General features: G+C 47.7%; 1 protein-coding gene across 3 annotated transcripts in view; it reads left to right on the top strand.

The window, feature by feature from the left end:
* Positions 1–22,861, top strand: part of LOC139765107 (uncharacterized) — a 39,190-nt gene that overhangs the window by 5,845 nt on the left and 10,484 nt on the right. The window contains exon 1 of one of the 3 annotated variants that reach the window (XM_071692283.1): positions 11,018–11,935. The exons of the other annotated variants lie outside the window; for them this stretch is intronic. Within the exon in view, the coding sequence (XP_071548384.1) occupies positions 11,710–11,935 (226 nt within the window). The 5' untranslated portion in view covers positions 11,018–11,709. Of the gene's footprint in view, positions 1–11,017; positions 11,936–22,861 lie in introns of those variants that run through there. 3 annotated transcript variants of the gene reach the window in all.

The following is a 22,861-nucleotide window of genomic DNA, read 5'->3' as shown; positions in this document are numbered from 1 at the left end:
TTATCACGTAGAGGCAGAGGAGAGTGCAGACAAAAATAAACCTCGGAAGGGAAAAATAAAGGTAGAAAAAATTCATAAAAAACAAAAAACAAAAAGAATGAGAACCTAATTTTCTACAAACTGTAGAGATTTGGAGGAAGACAAACTGGTAGACCCTGGGAGACTGGCTGGCAGAGTTGTGTGGAAGACCCTGGGAGACTGGCAAGCAGAGTTGTGTGGTAGACCCTGGGAGATAGGCTTGTAGAGGTGTTTGGTAGACCCTGGGAGACTGGCTGGTAGAGGTGTGTGGTAGACCCTGGGAGACTGGCTGGCAGATTTGTGTGGTAGACCCTGGGAGATAGGCTGGTAGAGGTGTGACAGGCTAGTGGTGGTACTTGTGGTGGCAGTGGTGGTAGTGATGATGGTGGTAGTGATGATATGATGGTGGTAGTAGTAGCAGTGGTGGCGGGAGTGGCAGCTTGTGGTGCAAGGACCCCTGGGGACACGCCAGACGCCGAACATGACCAAATAATTCACCCCGACAAACCAAGCCCATCCCTGACGTGCTCTCGCCGTGTCGTCTTGAGACAAACAACGGTTATAAAAAGGTGTTTAGTTCATCGGCCCTTAAATGTCAGGGGAAGCGGCCGCTGCTTCCACGGCATCAGACCTCACGTCAGGGGATGTGACCAGTACTGTGATGATGCATGATGACTCCTCCCTCTGGGGTAGGCGACGTGCCTCATGACCATCTTCACCAGTTCGGTGGGTAATAATGAGGTCACAACAGTTCATGGGGAGGGAGGTGGGGTGGTAAGGGTGGAAAGCTTTCTTAATTATATCTTGTTTTATCTATAAACGGGTAACAACGGTATAGGGGGGGGGTGGGGAGAACCACCGTTGTTTGTTTTTACTTTCAACTGTTGACAACAGTTGAACAAGGAGCCAACGTTACCCGCTACTAGTCGTCAGTAGTTTGACAATTTACGTGAGAAACATTTACCCAAAACCTTTCCACTAACTGAAGAAACATTTGATGTAACATCTTCAGCAACACAATTACGACAAGACTGTGATGACGTAAATATTTCCTGAAGTAAGCGTTGAGAAGCACCAGACGACCTCCTGCAGGTGTTGCTGAAGCACCACCAGACGACCTCCTGCAGGTGTTGCTGAAGCACCACCAGACGACCTCCTGCAGGTGTTGCTGAAGCACCACCAGACGACCTCCTGCAGGTGTTGGTGGCTCTTCACGTAGCTGCCTCACACAACAGCCTGTAACGTGTCATGACTCAACACATAACCACGTCACTCAGTTTCGTCACGTAACTCTTATCTACGACACTTGATATACACTCTCCTGTCCCAGAGTCTTTATCTCTCTCTCTGTATATATATATATATATATATATATATATATATATATATATATATATATATATATATATATATATACATATATATATATATATATATATATATATAGATATATTTCGTAGAGCGGTTACCTTGAGCATCTGCAGAGTAGACTCGTAGAGAAAATGTTCCCCTGCTCCTGGCTGGAGAGCATCCTCGGGGTTGCAGGAGGTCCCCGTCAGGAGGAACCTAAGGTTATTGAAGATTCCAGTCAACGCTCGAGCGTGCGCGCAGCCCTTGGACGTGTCTTGAGGGCGAGGTAACGCTTGAATACACAAGTGGAACATTACTACAAGTGTCGTCCAGCTGGGGTTGTGGGGGAAGCGCCCCGCGCTGCCAATCACAACCCCAGCCGGATCCTCGCACGAACGACATCTGGTTTAAGCGAAATCTGGCATCCATTTGTGGACACCTTTCCTATAGTGAGGGTTTCCCAGTGAGCAGTCTTGGTGCACATGACTGGTGAGGAAAACTGACGAGAACATAAGGCGAACGACTGATAATAACAGTGAAGAAAATAACATGATTACCTTCTGTCCACGAAAAAGGAAAAATGGTTTCATGTTAGATTTTTTTGACCTGGAAATTACATATAATGAGGATGATGATGAACCTAATGATAATAATAATAATGAATATTTAATATTAATGATAATAATAATGATGATAATAATAATGATGATGATCCTTTAACAGAAGTTTCTTATCATCTCTCTTGGTTTGCATGTCCTACTTGTGAGAGTTGTGATAACTTTACTGTGTACAGTCATTACTCAAACATTGGATAAGAAGAAATTAGGAATCGATAGAACTAAGTGGCATCTGATCCTTCGTAGTGAGGATAACATCGTAACATTAACTGTTCTTCCTATACAAATTCATGCAATATTGTTTTGTTTTGTTTTATGGAAAAGAGAAACACAGGTTCCAACAGTTTTTTTTTATATAATTAGAATGAACAGTGAAGTATATAAGGGAGGAAACAATTTCTAGGCCTGCAAAAGGACAGACGTGGTTCACATCTGTTAATTACCAATATACTTCTCCCAGAAAGTACAATACGTCGAGGAACCCTCCTGTAGAATCGCTTTACCTCAAAAAAAAATTGATCTATTTGATAATCTATATAGAAAATATAACTGACTACAAAAAACACAATGGAGCTTTGTGCTAAAGCCATCACGGTTTTAGGATTGGTCTCCAGCTCTGGTCTGAAAGACAATGGTAAGAAACATGTTCAGCTGACAGAAAATTACCGGAAGGTTTTCAGGAGTGTGTATCTGCTGGGATAGAGGTTTGGGTCGTGTATATGTAACTAGAAAGTAGTTCGATGCCTCTTGAGAAAACCAAAGTAAACGACGCACTGTCAGAGTGACTTTATAGATGAAGAACAAACACTGTAGATGCGTTACCGAGTTCCGGAAACGGTTCAGATCCCATGATGAGTTATGAGAAAGGTTCAAATTCCATAAATATTCGCAGGAAAGGGTGGACACCATCTGGAGTTGTCGAACTGATCCCAGCTGAGCAGCAGAAGCACACCACCTACGAGAATAACAATGATGATAATAGTAATGATAATGATAATAGTAACAGTACTGATAATGATAATTCGAAGACAGTGACTCATAAGAGTGACCTGAGAGAGAGAGAGAGAGAGAGAGAGAGAGAGAGAGAGAGAGAGAGAGAGAGAGAGAGAGAGAGAGAGAGAGAGATTCATGCAGCAGGGGCAGCACACAGTACCCACCACAGACACTCACATGATGACATCATCTGCGGTAGCCAGCTAGGATTTCCCTGAAGGCAACAGCTGATGACCAAAACAAACGATGACGTCGCATGTCCGTCACGGCTTACAGCTACCGGACATGACGCCATAAACACGTCTTGATGGTGACGACAAAGATACGTCATGAAGATTACGGAATACGCGCATCATGAGGAATATATTGGCAGAATACAGATATATAGATAACGTTACGACATTAAGATAAATTATGGTTTGGTCATAATAAGCAGAGGCGAGTGCAGGGTGCATGTACGTGTCTTAGGAAAACATTAAGAAAATAAGGATCTCAGACCAGCAGTTGCACTGTTAGTTAATGAGTAAAGCAGTTAGTGGAGTCATGTGAGGAACGTGATGAGGAATGTGAGGTACGTGATGAGGAATGTGAGGTACGTGATGAGGAATGTGAGGTACGTGATGGGGGATGTGAAGGGAAATAGGTAGGATAATACGAGAGGGTGACGTCTTCTGATTATTATCATTCATTTTCTTGTAGTAGTAGCAGTTGTTGTTGTTGTTGATGTTGTTGTGGATTACATGGTCCTGTTGATATCTTCTTCTGGAGGAGTGGAGGGTGGGGGATGGGGGGTGGGGATTAAGATGACGGAGGAAGCAGAGGTGGGGAGCAAATGTGAGTGTGGTGGGGGGAGACTAGGGAATGGGAGTGGTTGTGAGAGGGCCATACCTACCTACCTACCTACCTACCTACTTACTTACCTGCCTACCTACCTACTTACTTACCTACCTACCTACCTACTTACTTACCTACCTACCTACCTACTTACTTACCTACCTACCTACCTACCTACTTACTTACCTACCTACCTACCGACCTACCTACCTGTCTACCTACTTACGTACGTACGTACCTCTCTACCTGCCTACTTACCTGGATACTTACCTACCCACTTACCTCCCTACCTACAACTTACAGTAAGACATATGCACGAGGTGGGGTGTGCGCGTGTGGCTCACTGTCAGACCTGCTTCATCAGTACAAGTGGGTCTGCCGCAGCGCTCCGCACGGTGCATGACGAACACGTAGCCAGGCATCAAGGTTAGGTGTGAATGGTTCTGTGTGCATCCCCGTGTGGGTATATTGCCTCTCCCAAGACTACAGTGGATAATCTTGCCTTCTCTCTCTCTCTCTCTCTCTCTCTCTCTCTCTCTCTCTCTCTCTCTCTCTCTCTCTCTCTCTCTCTCTTTCACTCACTGAGGCCCCACTCACGTATTTGTCAGACATTTCCTTGTTAAGTTGTGAAGTAGAACAGTAAACTTGGTTACTTTGTCCTCTTCCTTGTGCAGATGTTTGACAGTCAGAGTTTGGGAGTTGGTACTGTACCGTGCGCCTTGTGTACGTCATCATGTATGTGTCTTCCTACTACAGTGTACACTTGGAAACCTTCTAGCCTCTCATGCCAGCTGGAATGCTCCATCCTGGACTTCGCTTGTGAAGTGTTTCTGAATTGTTTCAAAAGGTGTTGGTTTTTCTTGCCATCATGATGACTTCGACGCAGCAGTATTCAAGATAGTTTTTTCATGACTATGGTTAACATCTTCACTACCCATGTCCTCTCTCGGATGATGATAGTGTTCACTATAACTTTCCTCATAATCTGAGCAGATAACGTTTTCTTACCAGTGTGTTCACCTCACTCCATCTTTTCGTTTATGACTTGCTATGTCGTTATATCGGTCTGCGTTTATGTGCTACCTTCCCTGCTGGTCCGTCAGCGTACTGCCACACGCGTGTGTAACGTGTGACGTCAGACCTACATGTCTGTGCCATGTGTGGCGGAGGGACTCGTGTCGTACTATCATTCATACTCCTCACATGTTGCTGTATCTCACCACTTGTATCACTGGTTTGCTCTGTCTGTCTGTCTGCACGTCTGTCTACCTGTCTTTCTGTCTGCCTATCTCTTTGTCTGTCTGTCTGTCTGTCTGTCTCTTTAACACGATGTCTGCAGTTCACTCTTGCCTTTGTGTTCACTGTAGTTTTAGCTCCACTGTTGATGTTCTGTCGTGCATGATCGCAATATCTTTCCCTAGATGAAGTGACTCGCTATCTATAATTTGTGTTTCTTTCTTCTGCATAAAGATATATATTGATCTATCAGCATGAAACAAATTCTCTCTGGGTCTTTTTTTATTTATCTCCCACAATGAAGGATCCAGTTTCGTAATCTTTTCGTTTTTTGATTTCTTAGTTAAACATATCTACGCTTACTATAAAGTAATGGCTCCTGTACCCGCACTCATGGGTTACTGTTCTCACACTCAAGGGTTACAGTCCCCACACTCAACGGGTACAGTCCTCACACTCAACGGTTACAGTCCTCACACTCAACGGGTACAGTCCTCACACTCAACGGGTACAGTCCTCACACTCAACGGGCACAGTCCTCACACTCAACGGGTACAGTCCTCACGCTCAACGGGTACAGTCCTCACACTCAAAGACTACTGTTCCCGGCTGGTGGGCTGGAGACCTCAAACGCAGGAGGTGGATGGAGGAAAGTGTGTAGCATCCGTGTGATCTTGAGAGACGGCCAGGAAGCCTTGTGTTTCTAACGACACAGGAGCGAGATCTTATCTCGACGTCTCTCGTCTCATAGCACGAGACACAAGACTCGAGGAGGAAGAAAGAAAAATAATGTCTAAAGAAGACGAAAATATAAGTTAGGAGAACATCCTCCTCCAGTACATTTTTCGGATTTTTTATTTCTGTGTGTGTGAGGGATGAGGTTCTATTTGAAACGGGGTTCTACTTGCTTCTTCAGTTAATGCCTTCCTTTTGATTCTAAGATCCTATGTGTATCATTATGTGATCACTATCCATGTGTATCATTATGTGATCACTATCCATGTGTATCATTATGTGATCACTATCCATGTGTATCATTATGTGATCACTATCCATGTGTATCATTGTGTGATCACTATCCATGTGTTACGGGGAGAGTTTTACACTCGTGTTGCCCAGTTTCTTCACCTAGTGTATATGTATGTTCCATATCTTCACTCCTGTCTTTATAAACACACACACACACACACACACACACACACACACACACACACCCAGGTGACTGAGTGGACAGGTACGTCTGTCTCCTTCTCATCTCTTTATCCCCTCCCCGCATGTCTCACCAGCGTTGCCACAGAGGAATCACTCGTCTGTGTTGTTTATGGCTTGTCATCTTCGTCAGCTCACCTATGACTCGGCAGACTCTGCTCTAGTGTCGCCTCCGTTCACAAGGACCGAGGATCGAATCCCTCACGTCATCAGTCGAGTCTATACATCGTCCTCGTGAAGCTCTGTGTACTCCACTCCCACCCTCCCGAGGTGTAATCCTCTCCTCCTCTCACTAGGCACACTTCACTCTCCTCCTCCTCACACACCCTCACACCTCTCTCAACTCCCCTCACCCACCACCCCCGTCTTGTCTACTCCTCCCCCCTCACCCTTCCTCCCCATGGTTACTCCTCCCCATCCGCTTTTCATGGGGTTAGAGGCATAAGAGAAGGGGTTGGACAGGGCGAAGTAAGTTTTGAAAAGGAAGAGAAAAGAGTTGACGAGTACATACTATAAGTACGTTGTGTGGGCCCTGTGTGGAGTGTGTGAGAAAGAATTCAGTGAATCACTGCCCCTCCCTCACTGCCAGCCTGCCTCCTCCCCCGTGACCTCTCACTGTTGCCCCAGTGACGACCCAGCCGCCTGATAACATGTTTACAACAACATTCGCAAAGGAAAATACATGACGTCAACATTCACCCTCTGCCTCCACTGTTACCCAGGACGACCCCCACCACCCAGCTCCACCCAGGACGACCCCCACCACCCAGCTCCACCCAGGACGACCCCCACCACCCAGCTCCACCCAGGACGACCCCACCACCCAATCCTACCCTGGGCGACCCCTACCACCCGACCCCACCCAAGACGCCCCCACCATACAACTACACCCTAGACGACCCCCACCACCCAACCCCACCCAGGACGACCCCCACCACCCAACCCCACCCAGGACGACCCCCACCACCCAACCCCACCCTGGACGACCACCACCACCCAACCCCACCCTGGATGACCCCCACCACCCAACCCCACCCTGGACGACCTTCAACCTCCTGACACCCCCGGTGGGTCAAACCCCATCTAAGGGGTTACGGCCCCATCCCAGACCTTAGGACAGAGAGTTACCACTACTTCCCTGTCTTAAGATAAACAAGTATCAACACCACTGCTAACCTTAGACTAGGAAAGTATACCACCACTCGGCCCTTCACCACTGTGGTACCACTGCTTACCAAGACCATGGAGGTACCCCTGTGGAAAGCGAGGAAGAAAATCAGCAAGATAAGAAAGCACAGTAGGTGCTGTTATGATAATAGTTATCAGTAGTAACGTCTTCCATAGTTAAGACTGACAGTACTACTGTGTTGTTATCATGATCAGAACACTGACGTACACAGTGTTGCAGTGTTATCGAGATCACAACCTTGGCGCACACTGCTTCAATGTTCACAAACTGACAACCTCGACGCACACAGTGTTATGATGTTATGAAGATCACAACACTGACGTCCACGATGTTATCAAGATCGCAACCTTGTTATAGTTGACATTTACAGCGTTACAAATCGTCCTTTTTGCTCGCATCACCGAGCGTTGAGAACCCTGCAGCATCACCCACGCGAGTCCAGCTGTTGAATGAATGAATCAGCTGTTCTTTGTTTACGTTTCTCTATTCTCAGACATTTAACAAAATCTTTCTATTATTTGATTCTATCATAATTTATCATTCTTCTAACTTCAAGAAGATGGGGTTGTTGTTCTTGCCTCTTCAGTAACTCAACAAGACTCTCATTATGATAATCATATTGTGTTATATTTTAGTTGATAATCAACTTTACACAGATTACATCACCTTGCGAGTCTGTGTCACGTGACAAAGCTTCACCATCATCGTTCATCTTGCCTTGGGTCAGGGAGAACTCAGATAATTCACCAGTTCTCTCAGTCAACTCAAAACGTCACGTGATATCACCCTATCTTTTACTCTCTTGTTAAAAGATGAATTTTTGTCCCTCGTTCGTCTTTTCAAGAAAGTGTTGGATCATTTCTTAAATCTCTCTGTTAGAAGACATCAGATTACATCGGTCAATGTTCCTCTGTTCTACGAGGATGTTCACTGTCGTCTGTACAATACAGCAAGCTATACATTGAGGCAGCGAAGTGATTTACATGACAAGTATCGTACTGATCAATATGAATATCATATACTCTTTGTTTACTCTCTCTATTCTGTTAAGAGAGAATATGTATCATGTTTATAAGTTATAATTCTTTTATATGTATACAATACGTGTAACGTAAACAAATTTCTATATGCAAATTTCCTTAACCTAACGATCGATCTTGAGGTTGATAATTAACCATTTGAATACAATTACTCATTCATCTGCTCACAATAATGATAACTCAGTGTCCTGTAAATAATTTAATGTCTTCAATATCATAACCTCAAGATCACAACCCTCTGACTCTTGGTTGTGATACCTACTTAAACATTCATCTCATAACTTGAAGATGACAAGTGTGATTGTGTGGTATGATGTTGTTAGATATGTTAATCATATTACCACAGCAACAATCTGCTATACCATTATATAATCTGATAAGAGCTTTATCAGTGATTACAGTGGATGAAGCCTTGAACACGACGCTACGACCCTTGAGCACGACGGTACGACCCTTGAACACGACGGTACGACCCTTACGTATGATAGCCTTGTATTTGACCTTCCTCATAAGGCTGAGGTCAAAGGCCAAGATATCATACAAAATGATCCTTCCGTCGTCCTCAAGGGTTGTGCTGTCGTGCACCAAAGGTTAACACTGGCTATACCCGTGTCCTGCGCACGTGGCAGGGTGACGCACGTGCACCTACAGTGTCTGCATGTAACACAGCTGCAGGAACTCCTCACTGGGCGCTGACGTCTGAGACTTCATGTTATTGGAGCGTCGAGGTATTTTCCTCTCCCATTTCAATTATCTGGTTCGATGGCCAACAGTCGTTAGTAAACAGTACGAACTACTTATGTTCAAGTGTCACGTGTGCGTCTCCTCCGATGGTCCAACATGTTCATCCCCACACTGCAAGACCTGCCACCTACATACCACCTCTCCTGCCACCTACATACCACCTCTCCTGCCACCTACATACCAGCTCTCCTGCCACCTACATACCAGCTCTCCTGCCACCTACATACCACCTCTCCTGCCACCTACATACCACCTCTCCTGCCACCTACATACCAGCTCACCTGGGGATGACCACAGTGGAGTCAAACAAGACCCCGCTCGTTTTCCTTCCTTAACGACCTAGAACAAGCAGTTCAACCCTCGCGTCGGGTTCATGATCGCAGTGATCACTCCCTTAACACACAACTTCTGCTGTTACTATCTCTACAACTGATGATGATAATGATGATTCTACTACTACTACTACTACTACTACTACTTCTACTGCTACTACTACTACTACTATCAATACTAATACTAATGGTGATAATGATATGATAATTGATAAAGATAATCGTTGATGTCACTTGTCTGGTGTACTTCATGTCATCGCTGAGGTTAGGCATCAATTGATGTCATATCCCCGTTGATGTCTTGTCTCCAGGTGTTTCATGTCTCCTATTGTTCTCATGACCTTCAGTGATGTCAGGACCTCCGCTGACATCCTGTTTCCCGTTGATATGATGTTCCTCGTTGATATGATATCCCTTGTTGATATGATGTCCCTCGTTGATATGATGTCCCTCGTTGATATGATGTCCCTCGTTGATATGCATCCCATTAATTTCATGTCCCTCGTTGATGTCTCCTTCGGCTATTGATTTCATATCCTTCGTTCATGTCACCTCAGTTGATGTCACCTATCCTATTGATGTCACGTTTTCTGCTGATGCTCAGTCTTCAGATGATGTCACATCTGTAGTTAATGTTGTTGCCTTTCACATCTTCCCGTTGATGTCATGACCCCCCCCCCCCCTGGCTCTGTTTCACTGATGTCATGAATCATTCCTCACCTCCCCAGCGTTCTTACAACTCCCCCTCCCTCCCCCCTTGCGGTGAGGTCAGGACACACCAACCACAACCATCATCATGTTGTGTTTACTTTAGGATGTAGGATTACGTCAGCGCTTGGGGGGGGGGGGGGGCACGTGGAGGCGTGGCTTGTGCCTGCCATCCTGGGGCGAGGTCGCTCCGTCAGGACACACTGCTCTTTAAACACATGTGTCTGACCACAGAGCCACAATCTGTCCAGGTTCGCTTATTGATAATTGATCATGTCAGAAATGACAGCACACAGCACACGGCAGACTGTCATGTCTCAGAAGGAACGCTATACAGGTTTCTGGAAAGACTCTTGGTTGTTTATCTAGCCCAGCTGGAAGGCGTATACGTCCTGGAAGGCGTATACGTCCTGGAAGGCGTATACGTCCTGGAAGGCGTATACGTCCTGGAAGGCGTACAAAGTCAAGTGTTATTGTTTACCGTTCAGGGAAGATAAGTTGCGTCAGAGGAACGTTTGTTGTGTGTGGTGGCGGAGCTGGGGAAGAGTAGGCGGGAGGTAGGCACCCACATGGGCCTGAGAACACGCCCACCTCGGGTCACGTGACGCTGGTCAGGTATAAGGGGTGGTTGCAGGGCGGCCCGCGCCAGTGTTGGTGTGGGCAGCTGCCACTCTCTCCGTGCCCAGCGTGATGGCACTGCTCACGATACAGGCCTGGCAGTAAGTAGGCTCTATTTGACACTGCCGGAGGTGAGAAGCCGCAGGAAAAAATTGTTTTAAGCACGCCACTGGCCTGTAGTAAGTTTGTGTTGGGTCAAGTAAAGTCAAAGTAGCGCGGGGTAGTGATGTCACACGGTCGGCCGCGCTCGGCTCTCGCTCGGCTTACCAAATATGGTTATGAGGGCGCGCGCCGCCGTGACGTAGCGGCAGCCACACGCCGCTTCTCTGCTCAGCCGCACGTGGAGAACAAACACATCGACAGAGCCTAAATACCGTCTGTTTTCGGTTGCTATTACATTTATTGTGTCAGTAGGGATAAAATAATGTATGACAGAGGGACACTGCACGGTCGCGCACAGAGGATCTGAATAACTTGCAACTTATCGACTTTTCCTGAGTACGGAGAACACCGAGCGTGACGTCTCGTGACGTCACAGAGGGAGAGAAGCTGCTCGCTGATTGGCTGGCGGTGGCTGGTCTTGTCCCATTGATAAAACTGGCGGTACAAACGCGCGAGGCGTTCAGTGAGTATCGTGGCAGTGTTGGGCACGGAGGTGCTAGTTGCTCGTCACCTTGGCTCCACTGGAAGACTCGTGGTCGCTTGGGGCTCTGCGTTGCCTCTTGCGCTTGCCACCTTCAACCATATCAGGCTCGGGAGCGTCGCACCCACAGCCTGAAGACTCACATACTTCAAGTGAAGACGAACTAAACTTTTCCACAATGATTATGGACGGCATAGACCCGCTATCTACCGCTACCATGGCTGAGTCCACAGTGTCCTTCAGCCTGGTCAGCTTTGACACATTCGACAAGACGGCCGAGTGTCTGCCGTCGTTTGACCGTCCTAGCGATGAGTGTTTGAACACGCCCGTCACCACCTCCGAGATGCCCACCTTCTTCGGGTCGGAGGAGCCCTTCAGAGACTCGGACCCGCCCCCCATCACAGGTACGTCTTACCTCAGCCCCGCCCCGCCCCCCTCACACTCCTTAAGCTTTCACCGCGTGGTATGGGTCCTACCACAGCTGTGGCCTGCCCCAGTGCCCGCTGACCTCTCGCCCCAGCCACACGTGGGCACGCCTCCCCTCCTGACCCCCCTCGTGACACCCACAGTTAGTGACACCTACCCCCAGGGTGAGACCTGCCTCACAGTGAGGGCAGCCGCCAGCGAGTGACGAGTGAGGTGATGGTGTTGGTGTGAGGCAACCATGCTGTGGGCCACCTGGTGTTGTGGTGGTGGTGCACACCCACCCCCTGCTGGACATGAGGAGCTGGTGAGGAGCCCCTGAGCCTCATGCATGGTACCTCCCCTCACACACCCCTCATAGTGGAATGGTCAGTAGTGATGTGATGAGGATTTGTCTTCCCCTACGTACATGGTTGACCTCTGGCATCAGTGTGATACTCGTGACCTGATAAGACTGACCAGGGCGCTACAGGTCCCGCCTCTGGTCCTGGTACAGGTGACTGGGGTCTGGCAGGTGCTACAGCTGCTGGGTGTCTGGTGTGACACAGGTGTGTTCAGTGGACTCGTGCCAGCCCCCCAAGGCCATTAGCAGTGTACCCTCACCACCTGTTATCAGTTTATCTCCCGGTTCCGCCGCAGATAAGGCTATCGTTCACCGGAAGTTGTCGCGTCTTTATCGCTGTGTGTTGGATATGGCCGAGGAAGGAAAGAGATTGTGGCAGGTCTGCCACACACCAGTGTCTGTGTGTGACGGGTGACCAGAGACATTCATGATAGCGACACACAGACACACACACGACCCTCACAACATGACGTGGTTTTGATATGTAAGCTTTGTGTTGGTAGTGCCACCAGCTCACCCAGCAACACTGGTGGTGGCACAAGGCCACCACCAGTGCCAACAGTGACACCACCACCCCAGCTACACCACCCGACCAGCTGTTGGAGGGAGGAGCTTAGCGACTCTACCTGACCCTGATGTTATTATGTTGTTTCCAGTGTGAACTGGTGGTTCCTGCTGGTCCTATACTGACACACGACTCTCCTCGAGTGAAGGTGGTGGCAACAGACAACATTAACCCCTCCTCACCCCAACAACCCTCCACCTCAACCCGACTTTAGCATATAGTTGTATGTTGCTATTTCAGGCTCATGATTCGTGTGGGGGGGTAAGTCTGGCAGGGACAGGCCCTCTGGCTGCCAAGGGAATGCCTTCCTCGCCCCTTCCTCCCGTGAGAGGTGCCAAGGAATCCGATGCCATGCCTAATTTTGGCTGATGATGAACTAAATATAGTGATTTTATGTCATTCTTGGCTTGCGGGGGACTTGCTTGTAGAGTGCTGGTGTAGTAAGGATGTTGGGCGGGTGCCACCTGTGGCTCTCCCAACATGGTGCCTCTTGGCTTGTTTCTGGTCTGGCAAGGAAGTGTTCCGTGCCATGTTTTGAGCAGTAGTGGCTGACTGTATTGTTATACTGCTGTGGTAGGGGTGGCTGTGTCTGTCTCTCCTCACACCCATCACTTGTGACCGTCATTATGAACTCCATCATCTCGTTATTGTGGAGGTTAATGAGGTATTCTGGTTGTGTTTATTACAGAACAATCATCAACTGTCATGATAACGAGTGATAATGCTTCAGAGGAGAAAATAACACGGCAATGGGTGGCAACATCACCTTTAATATGGCTCGGTGGTATAGCGAAAGGTGATCAAAAATCCTATCCTGCCTAGTTATATATATATATATATATATATATATATATATATATATATATATATATATATATATATATATAGTGTTGAGTTAGGGATGATGGGACGTGAGGGATGGAGCTAGCCGGCTGGTAGGCTAGACAACCATGACGTAAGGTGACGTAGTCCGATGATGTCATTTTCCTCTAACCTTCCCTTACTGGCGACATCTGGCATGTTTCCCGTCCGTTGCCATAATGAGATTCCTCCATTTTTAGTTATAATTTCCTTGTTATACGATGATGTGAGGCATAATGAAAGTGCTGTCATGTATAAGTTACCCTTATATCTATGGTTGTAATGATGGCGATAGTCCAACCTGCATCCCCAAGCTGAAAATCCATCAAATGCTAGTTCTAGTTCACGAATGCAGTGAAGAGCAATATATATATATATATATATATATATATATATATATATATATATATATATATATATGTATAATCCAGTACTTGTAACTGTCTGAATGTGTTTCTTCATTTGTTGATGTGAGTAACAAGAGCTCGATGGATCCCCCAACTGACCCATAATCCCACGTTATCATAATATTACAATCCATGATGGGCCAATCATGGTCCCTGGTGCATACACATGTGTCTGTTGGCCGAGGGATCCAGCGGAGAGGGTAGGGGGGGGTGTGCTGGGGCTGGGGGGGGGAGGAGATGATCAACAACATGCGTGCTGGACGGTCGTGGGAGACCTGCTGGTGCTGCTGGTGTAGGAACCTGTTCGCCTACGCGACCACCACGTCACAAGTCATTAGTATGCGTCTCACTGTCTGGCCAGGTAGTGGAACGCAACATAAAGTGACGTACATCTCCATTTTCGGCCATGACGTAACATGACATAAGGTGACGTAGTGTTTAGAGGGTTGCCCGCTACTTTCCCATACGCAAAATGTCTTTGTTCACAATTTTCACCGTTTTGCGTCCGATAATCGCTCACTCCTTATCACCAGTGATACCATTTCGTAAATAACCGTACTCAAAGACCTCCAGATGGCTCCACAACACACAACAAGAGGGGTACAGTGACCTATTGGTGGGAGTAGGTGGAGACACCTGGCAACTAGCGAGTGTGTGTGCGTTCGTGCGGACTTGGCTCGTGCCCAACTGGCCTGCCAGACGTCCATGACGTCACGGTATACCCACTTCCTCTCTGCTTTGTTTACTTATCCCTTTAAAGTGCCCAGCTGTGAAAAAGACCCCGATATAACGTACCCTACACGTAATTCATTAAATCCTCCTTTCCGTTTTCAATTCTGTGATGCCAGTAGCAAGTTATCGTAGTTTCCAGCTGTGAAATAGCTGTCACATGCAGGGGGTACATTCCTGGGGGCCCGTGAAGGAATGCTACCCCCCCATTTTATCCCCACACACCACCATGACCTTACCCCCACTCCTGTCTCCGCTACCTATATCCTCTGACGATTAATATTCTTAGCATGTAACATCCTTGGGATGAGGTACAGGATGCAGTTACTTGGTGAGGGGGAGCGAGTACGGTGCGGAGAGAGAGAGAGAGAGAGAGAGAGAGAGAGAGAGAGAGAGAGAGAGAGAGAGAGAGAGAGAGAGAGAGGCGTTTACGCGCTTGTGCAAGCTATTATTATTATTATTAGAGATGTCTTTCTATCATGTTATACCCCCTGCACAGTATAGCATGTTATACCTCCCTGTATAGTATATCATATGCCCCCCTCCACAGTATATCATGTTATACCTCCCTGTACAGTATATCATGTTATACCTCCTGCACAGTGTAGTAATATGTTACCGACTAATCATTAGTCCAATGGACTGTGCAACTTTGGTTCATATTCACCTAGTAACAGCTTTAAAGTTCACCTTTATCGATCGGGTGGTTACTTGCGTCAACCTGAACCCCTTCAGCTGGGCTTTACGACCTCTTAACACCGAGTGTGTGATGACCCTCCAGCATGACAGCATGACCCTTGCCTCTCACAAGATCTTGACCTTTGACCTAGGCCTTAGGATCAGGTCAACAGTAAGGTCATCACATTCAAGGGTCGTACCATCGTGCTCATGGGTGATATATATATATATATATATATATATATATATATATATATATATATATATATATATATATATATATATATATATATATATATAAAGGAAAAATTTTATATTTGTTAGGTACATGAAAGGTGAACTTTAAAGTTGAGAACGAATTGCCATGTGAATTCTCTGTAATTTAGGTAAAATTAATTCCTTTAGCATCTTAATTTATATTTTGCCTTCACACTGTTTATCATAGGAGCAAGAGGGAGATATGGAGATAGGGAGAGGGAGAGAGAGAGGGAGAGGGAGATGAGAGAGGTAGGGTGTGTGTGTGTGTGTGTGTGCGTGTGGCATGGCAAAGGCTAGCGTGCGAGCTTCCACCAATCAGAAGGCGCCACTCCGTGACGTAGTCATGACGTCACGGTATCATTCATTATTGACACCAATACTGATGCAAATAGTCGGGAATTGGACTCAGTGGCGACCTGGAGACGCATGAATTAGTAATTAAATGTAATGACCAGTGACGTTATGGAGGATGCGATAAGAATTCAGGTCCAGTAGAATTATTAACACCACTTGGTCTGTTGTCGATACGGTGGAACCCGAGAACGAATGCGCACCACGGCTCTCATTTGTTACCTCTTTGAGTTTCGTCCATAGTCGACGCTCATTCTCAAAACCTCATCTTAGAATACAGTATAAAGATGATCTATATCTGTACTTCCTCTTGACCAATAGATATATATTCCGCCAGTGAATGACAACAGATGAGATGTGTGGTAAAAGGCTTGACCTACATATGACATTATGGAACTGTGGACACCTTCTGCTTCAAAACATGGCCGCGCTCAGACAGATGGTCACTAGGCCGCCCTCAGACAGATGGTCACTAGGGAGGTGTTCCTGCAGGAGGCAGGGGGTGGCCGCCGCTGGATGACCCTTGTAGGATGCTTGTGGCAGTGGTGGCGTCTGGGAGGACGGTTCACTGTGGCTAGCAAGTCTTCAACAGGCGGGTAAACATCAATAAACCAGTGACGGGTTAGGACAGCCGGCCACCTCCAGCTCGTTACAGCCACGTAGCCACCTCGCGGTATATGGAGGTTTAATTAAAGTTGCGCGAGAGAAATTTTTATATAAGTTCCCCGTGTTATGAATGTGTTGGGTGACGCCACACTGACATCATTGGTGTTTTGATACTCACCATGCAGGTGTGCTGCCTCCACCACCACCAGCACCACAGATGCACCACAAACACATGTCCAGACCATCAGGTCGTTACACCTGCTGGAGGCACACCTACCTGAGGAACTATGTCTTTACTACCGAATTGGAGGTGACGTCACAGGTGGCTTTTTAAGGAGGGGGGGAGAGGCCGAGGGGGGGGGGTTACATGCTGGGGAGAGGGTGATTAATATACAGTGGTGTTGCACTGTGTAGTACAACGGGGGAAGGTTATGGTGGGTGAAGAATGGTTATCCTTCGACGCCTCAGGCAGGAGGGCACGACCCTGGGCACACACGTGCCCTTACGAGTCAGGTGGCCGCCCAGCAGGTCACACCGAAGCTCGTGCGGGAGGTGTGTGTGTGTGTGTGTGTGTTATGGTGGCAGAGGCTCGCACGACCAGGCTATGACCCTCGTCTAGACTGAGCCTCCCAGCTCAGTACTGGGGGCCAGGATCCCCAGGACCAGGCAGGGCAGGTCCCCAGCTCAGTACTGGGGGCCAGGATCCCCAGGACCAGGGCAGGTCCCCAGCTCAGTACTGGGGGCCAGGATCCCCCGTTATGAAGGGTGGGCGGGGGAAGGGGTAGAAGCACGGATGGAACTCGTCCCAGACAATGAAATCATTCCTCTTGATTTACCCCAGTGTTGACTTCCCTTTCCGCTGGTGTGTCCTGTCTCCCCTCCCCTCCTCCCCGCCCCACGAGACCCTCCCCATCCTCCCCCCGCCAGACACTTGTCAGTGCCAGGATGCAGGTGTGCTCATCCTAACACCTGGACCACAGACAACTGCCTGTGTAAGTGCCATCTATCAGAGCCGCCCATCTCTCCTGCTACTTGTCTTTAGTCTACTGTCAACTCCTTCACCCTCCTCTCATGCCTAGCCTCACCCTGCCATCCATCTCTCCTAGCCATACCCCAGAGCTGCTCCCTTTTCTCCTAGCCGGTAACTGCACCAAGCAGTTGTTTTGTTTACTGTGTGGTAGGCCCGTCTACCACCGTCAGACGATAGACAGGGACGGGTTGGCCACCTAGACAGAAGCCTGACACCTTGACGTATGGGAGACACTTGGCTTATCAGTACAGGGTACAAGTTGAGTGGGCCTGCAAGGAACATGGGTGCACAGGGCACTGGCAGGGAGAGGGTTTAGGAACGGGTCCACTTGAGACTACCACCAAGGTGGTATGGGAGAGTGGCACTGGGTATGGGAGAGTGGCACTGGGTATGGGAGAGTGGCACTGGGTATGGGAGAGTGGCACTGGGTATGGGAGAGTGGCAGAAGCCATGGGAGGTTTTCGACCTGACCCTACTGGGCAGTCATTGGTAAGGTCATCATACCCAGGGCTCGTACCGCTCTGCTCAGCTGGTGAACAAGTTAAGATTATCATGAAAATATGATTTCCTTGTTAGATTGTTAGTGAAGAAGAGGTAGGTTGTTAGTGGAGACGAAGTGGGTTGTAGAGAAGAAGTGGGTTGTTAGTGGAGAAGAAGTGGGTCGTAGAGAAGAAGTGGGTTGTTAGTGGAGAAGAAGTGGGTTGTAGAGAAGAAGTGGGTTGTTAGTGGAGAAGAAGTGGGTTGTAGAGAAGAAGTGGGTTGTTAGTGGAGAAGTGGGTTGTAGAGAAGAAGGGAAGACCTGGGGTGTTGTGGCACCCTGATGCCGACCCACCCCACCCCGGGTCCGTGGCCCTGGGGGCCATTATATCTCTTCCTCCTTCCCCACCACCTGCCCTGCCCTGCCCCACCCCACCACCTGCCCTGCCCTGCCCCACCCCACCACCTGCCCTGCCCTGCCCCACCCTGCCCACCACCTGCCCTGCCCTGCCCCACCCCACCACCTGCCCTGCCCTGCCCCACCCCCACCACCTGCCCTGCCCTGCCCTGCCCTGCCCTGTCCTGCACTACTCTGCCCTGCCCCACCATGCCCACCACCTGCCCTGCCCTGCTATGCTATGCTCCACCCTGCCCACCACCTGCCCTACTATGCCCCACCCTGCCCACCACCTGCCCTGCTATGCCCCACCCTGCCCACCACCTGCCCTGATCCTCTCGTGTCATGAACACATCTGTAAGTTGGTGATGATAACACACACACACACACACACACACACACACACACACACACACACACAAAACATGCAGACAAACCATCTGCCGCAAACAAGAGGGAATGACAGTAGGAACAGCTGTGTTTGTCAGCCGTCAAGCTTGGGGTGGGGGCTAGACTAGGAGAGACGAGAACTTTAGTGGGAGAGACGGAACGCTTTGTGGATAGAGGACAAGGTGAGGGGACAGAAGGATGATGTATGAACGGATAGAGTGATGGTTCAGGGGGAAGTCATAGGGTGGGGGTGAGGATGGGGGGGATGGAGATGGGGTGTCTGAATGGACCAGCAGCAGCAGCAGCAGCAGCAGTATCGACCAGACACACCGCCTGCCACCCTTACCCTGGCTCTACCGCGCCTGCGTCATCCACCCTCACCCTGGCTCCATTCATACCTCCGCTACATTGCAGCTTTAAGCTCCTCTCTCTCTCTCTCTCTCTCTCTCTCTCTCTCTCTCTCTCTCTCTCTCTCTCTCTCTCTCTCATACCATATTATCGTTTTAGATACTCGCAGGTATGTCCTCTCTCTCTCTCTCTCCCACCCCCCCCCTCTCTCTCTCTCTCTCTCTCTCTTTCTCTACCTATTTATCTATCTATCTATCTCACGACAAAGTATCTTGGTAACTTAGATAAGGTAGACATGTACTCTCTCACACCTCTGCGAGCAGCAGTGCTCCATACTGGTAAGAACAAGACCTCTGTAACCATGGCAGAGCCCGGCTCCACACGACACACTTACCGTATAGGAAGTGAATATGTGGGATTTCCAGGACAGACGAGGAGGCTATACTTGTGTCCAACATGTATATCCTATATCATGGTTGAATTGCTGTGTTATATATATATATATATATATATATATATATATATATATATATATATATATATATATATATATATATATATATATATATATATATATGTACTATTTGGAACTCTATGACGTCACGGTTCTTGTTTAAACAAATTAACTTATTTTTATGGGTGGGGGGGAAATGTGTTGTACCCACCTTGTGACGTCTGTCGAACATGAGAATCAATACGGTATGTATATTCGGAACGCTTGTGACGTCATTCGATACGAAAATGAGCGATATTGGGATCGGTGGGGAGGAGATGAGGCAGAGGGGGGAGGGGGGGAGGGGGTTCCTGTGGTAATGTGGTGAGAACTATGGAGGGGGGGAGGGGGGGTGTTTGGTCGGCTTCATGTTATGGTTTAGTGTCACACACACACACACACACACACACACACACACACACACACACACACACACACATCCACACACACACCCATGCATTCGTACCCACATGCACACACTCACACGCATGCGTTCGTACCCATATACACACACATGCACGCACACACCCATGCATTCGTACCCACACACACACACACACACACACACACACACACACACACACAAGCTATCATTATACTTAAGAACATTTATGTGTTTCATGCGAGGATGTTGAGATATGTAACCTTGTACATTATGTCTTTGCATATATGAATACATAATGGAATTCCTTCTAATATAAGCATATGACTGTGTGCGTTCATGTGTCTGTTGACAAGCACAGTATGTGTGAGATTTCCTTTCTGTGTTCGTGTGTGTGTGTGTGACTCCTGCTTGGCGTATCATACATCCTCCAGTGTGTCCGGTCTAATGTTAGTTAGTTTAGTGTCTCCTACAAACGCCAAATCTTCATCACATTGTATACCAACATTTGTCACTATGTTTATGACTGCGTATGTGTGGCAATATGTGCGTATGTGTGGCAATATGTGCGTATGTGTGGCAATATGTGCGTCTGTGTGGCAATATGTGCGTCTGTGTGGCAATATGTGCGTCTGTGTGGCAATATGTGCGTATGTGTGGCAATATGTGCGTATGTGTGGCAATATGTGCGTATGTGTGGCAATATGTGCGTATGTGTGGCAATATGTGCGTATGTGTGGCAATATGTGCGTATGTGTACACATTGTATCTGGCCTCCGACACGTCCCTCGGACTCTCAAATGATTCACTTCAGTAACCGGATCGTCCGCCAGGCTCCGGACCTCTGACGTAGGGGACACCAGCTGCTGCTGCTGCTGCTGCTGCTAGTAGGGAACCATCTGGAGACACATAGCTCTCCCTCCCCCAGCCCCTCACCCTCCTCCTCCTTAGTATATACAGCTCGTCTACGCGTCTGGCGTTCCTTTAGTTTTTTTTTTCATCTCTACTGTCATTTAGTTTTTTTTCATATCAACGTTTTCTCTTTTGGTTGTAAATCATTCTAATTTTTATCAACATTTCATCTGTCATACGTCGAATGGATCCCTCAGTGTTGCATTCTTTTAGATTAAGCGATTTTTAATGCTATTCAGCTCCAGCTGGATTATGATGAAGTGTATGATCTGCTGGAGTATGTTGTTAGATATTCATATCGACTTATCTTTAAGATATAGTGTCGATTTCTGAATTTTTGTACGTATTTATTTTGTCTGATCATGTAGCATTCAGAGTCGTTCTCTAGCTGTTAGAATCCGCCTTGCTAAAGACTAGAAAGTTGCAATTTTTCTCTCTATTCTGTTTGGAACTCAACTCCATTTTATGAGATGGCATACTGCTTGTTACGTCACGAGGCAGAGGAGACTCAAGAGAACGATGTTGATCAATTTAACAACGTCATTACCGACGCAAGGAAGCTAGCGGGCAAGTGTTTTTCTCAGCCCCCTGGCGGCCAGTGATGAGTTAGTCAGCTGGGCGCATGACGTCACGACCTCTGCTCTCCTAGTCATTCTGTCACCCGACGCCACAGCCAGTAACCCGCTCTGACACCGTGCCTTCGACCTTGGCCTCGGCGGATATGAATGAGGAAGAATGAGGCTCTGTGTTCTCAACTCTCGTCACTATTCTTTGAAATCACTTCGTTCTTCGAATTAGAGGACTTGAATCCATACGGAAGTCTTGCATGAGGAGGTGTGAGTCACGGAGGTCGGTGAGGGATGGGAGTTGGACGCATATTCGGATGAACTCACGCACATCCGGGTCATCTTGGCATTTGTTTATCCCAGGACGAATTTCAAATGTCACATGCTAATTATCTGAATGGCCTCCTTGAGTAAGGGCGGTAGACAGCCCTCCGTTATGCACGGCTCACATCCAAAGGTTACTTCAACTTGCTCTTGAAATTCAAGAGCTGAGCGATCTTTAAGGACGGACGGTATTATGGTTCAGCCACTTAACACATGGATCCTGTTAGGTGGTACCCCTGCTGGCTCTGGTGCAGGGAGGCTCAGTACAATACTTGTGACACACGACCACTCCAGACGTGAACAAGAATTAACTGGGAAAACAAAGTACTGGATAGCTTCGAAGGCAATGGAACCGTCCAGGTAAACTGTCTAGTTGAAACATTTCTACAATAATTCAAAATTCTCACTTGTATGATCGGTGTACGAAGCTGGGGACTACGTCAACCAGTTGACCATGATGTACGATAAGCTTATATTCTCCGCGTAACTTCCAGTGTTGTCTCCACCACCAGGAGGACAGTAGACACTAGTGTTATGTTGTGGTCCAGTACATCATTACGGTCATATACTGACTGATTCTCTATATAACTTTAGTTTATGTAGTTAACGTTGACGGCCTTATTGACCCTGGCAATAAGGCCAGATGACCCACCAACTGCAACCATTAGGAAATCATATGACTCTCTACATCTTATATAGACTCCATAAGAGGAGCGATCATAGACATGAATACTTTCATGCAGTCTTGAAGTGGGATTGAAATATGCTCCTGACCTCTTGTCGTTCACTG

Source organism: Panulirus ornatus, chromosome 52, assembly GCF_036320965.1.
Source record: "Panulirus ornatus isolate Po-2019 chromosome 52, ASM3632096v1, whole genome shotgun sequence".
NCBI classification, from domain to species: Eukaryota; Metazoa; Arthropoda; class Malacostraca; order Decapoda; family Palinuridae; genus Panulirus; species Panulirus ornatus.
The sequence above is the reverse complement of the archived record's forward strand: the minus strand, read 5'-3'. Positions and strand labels throughout refer to the sequence as shown.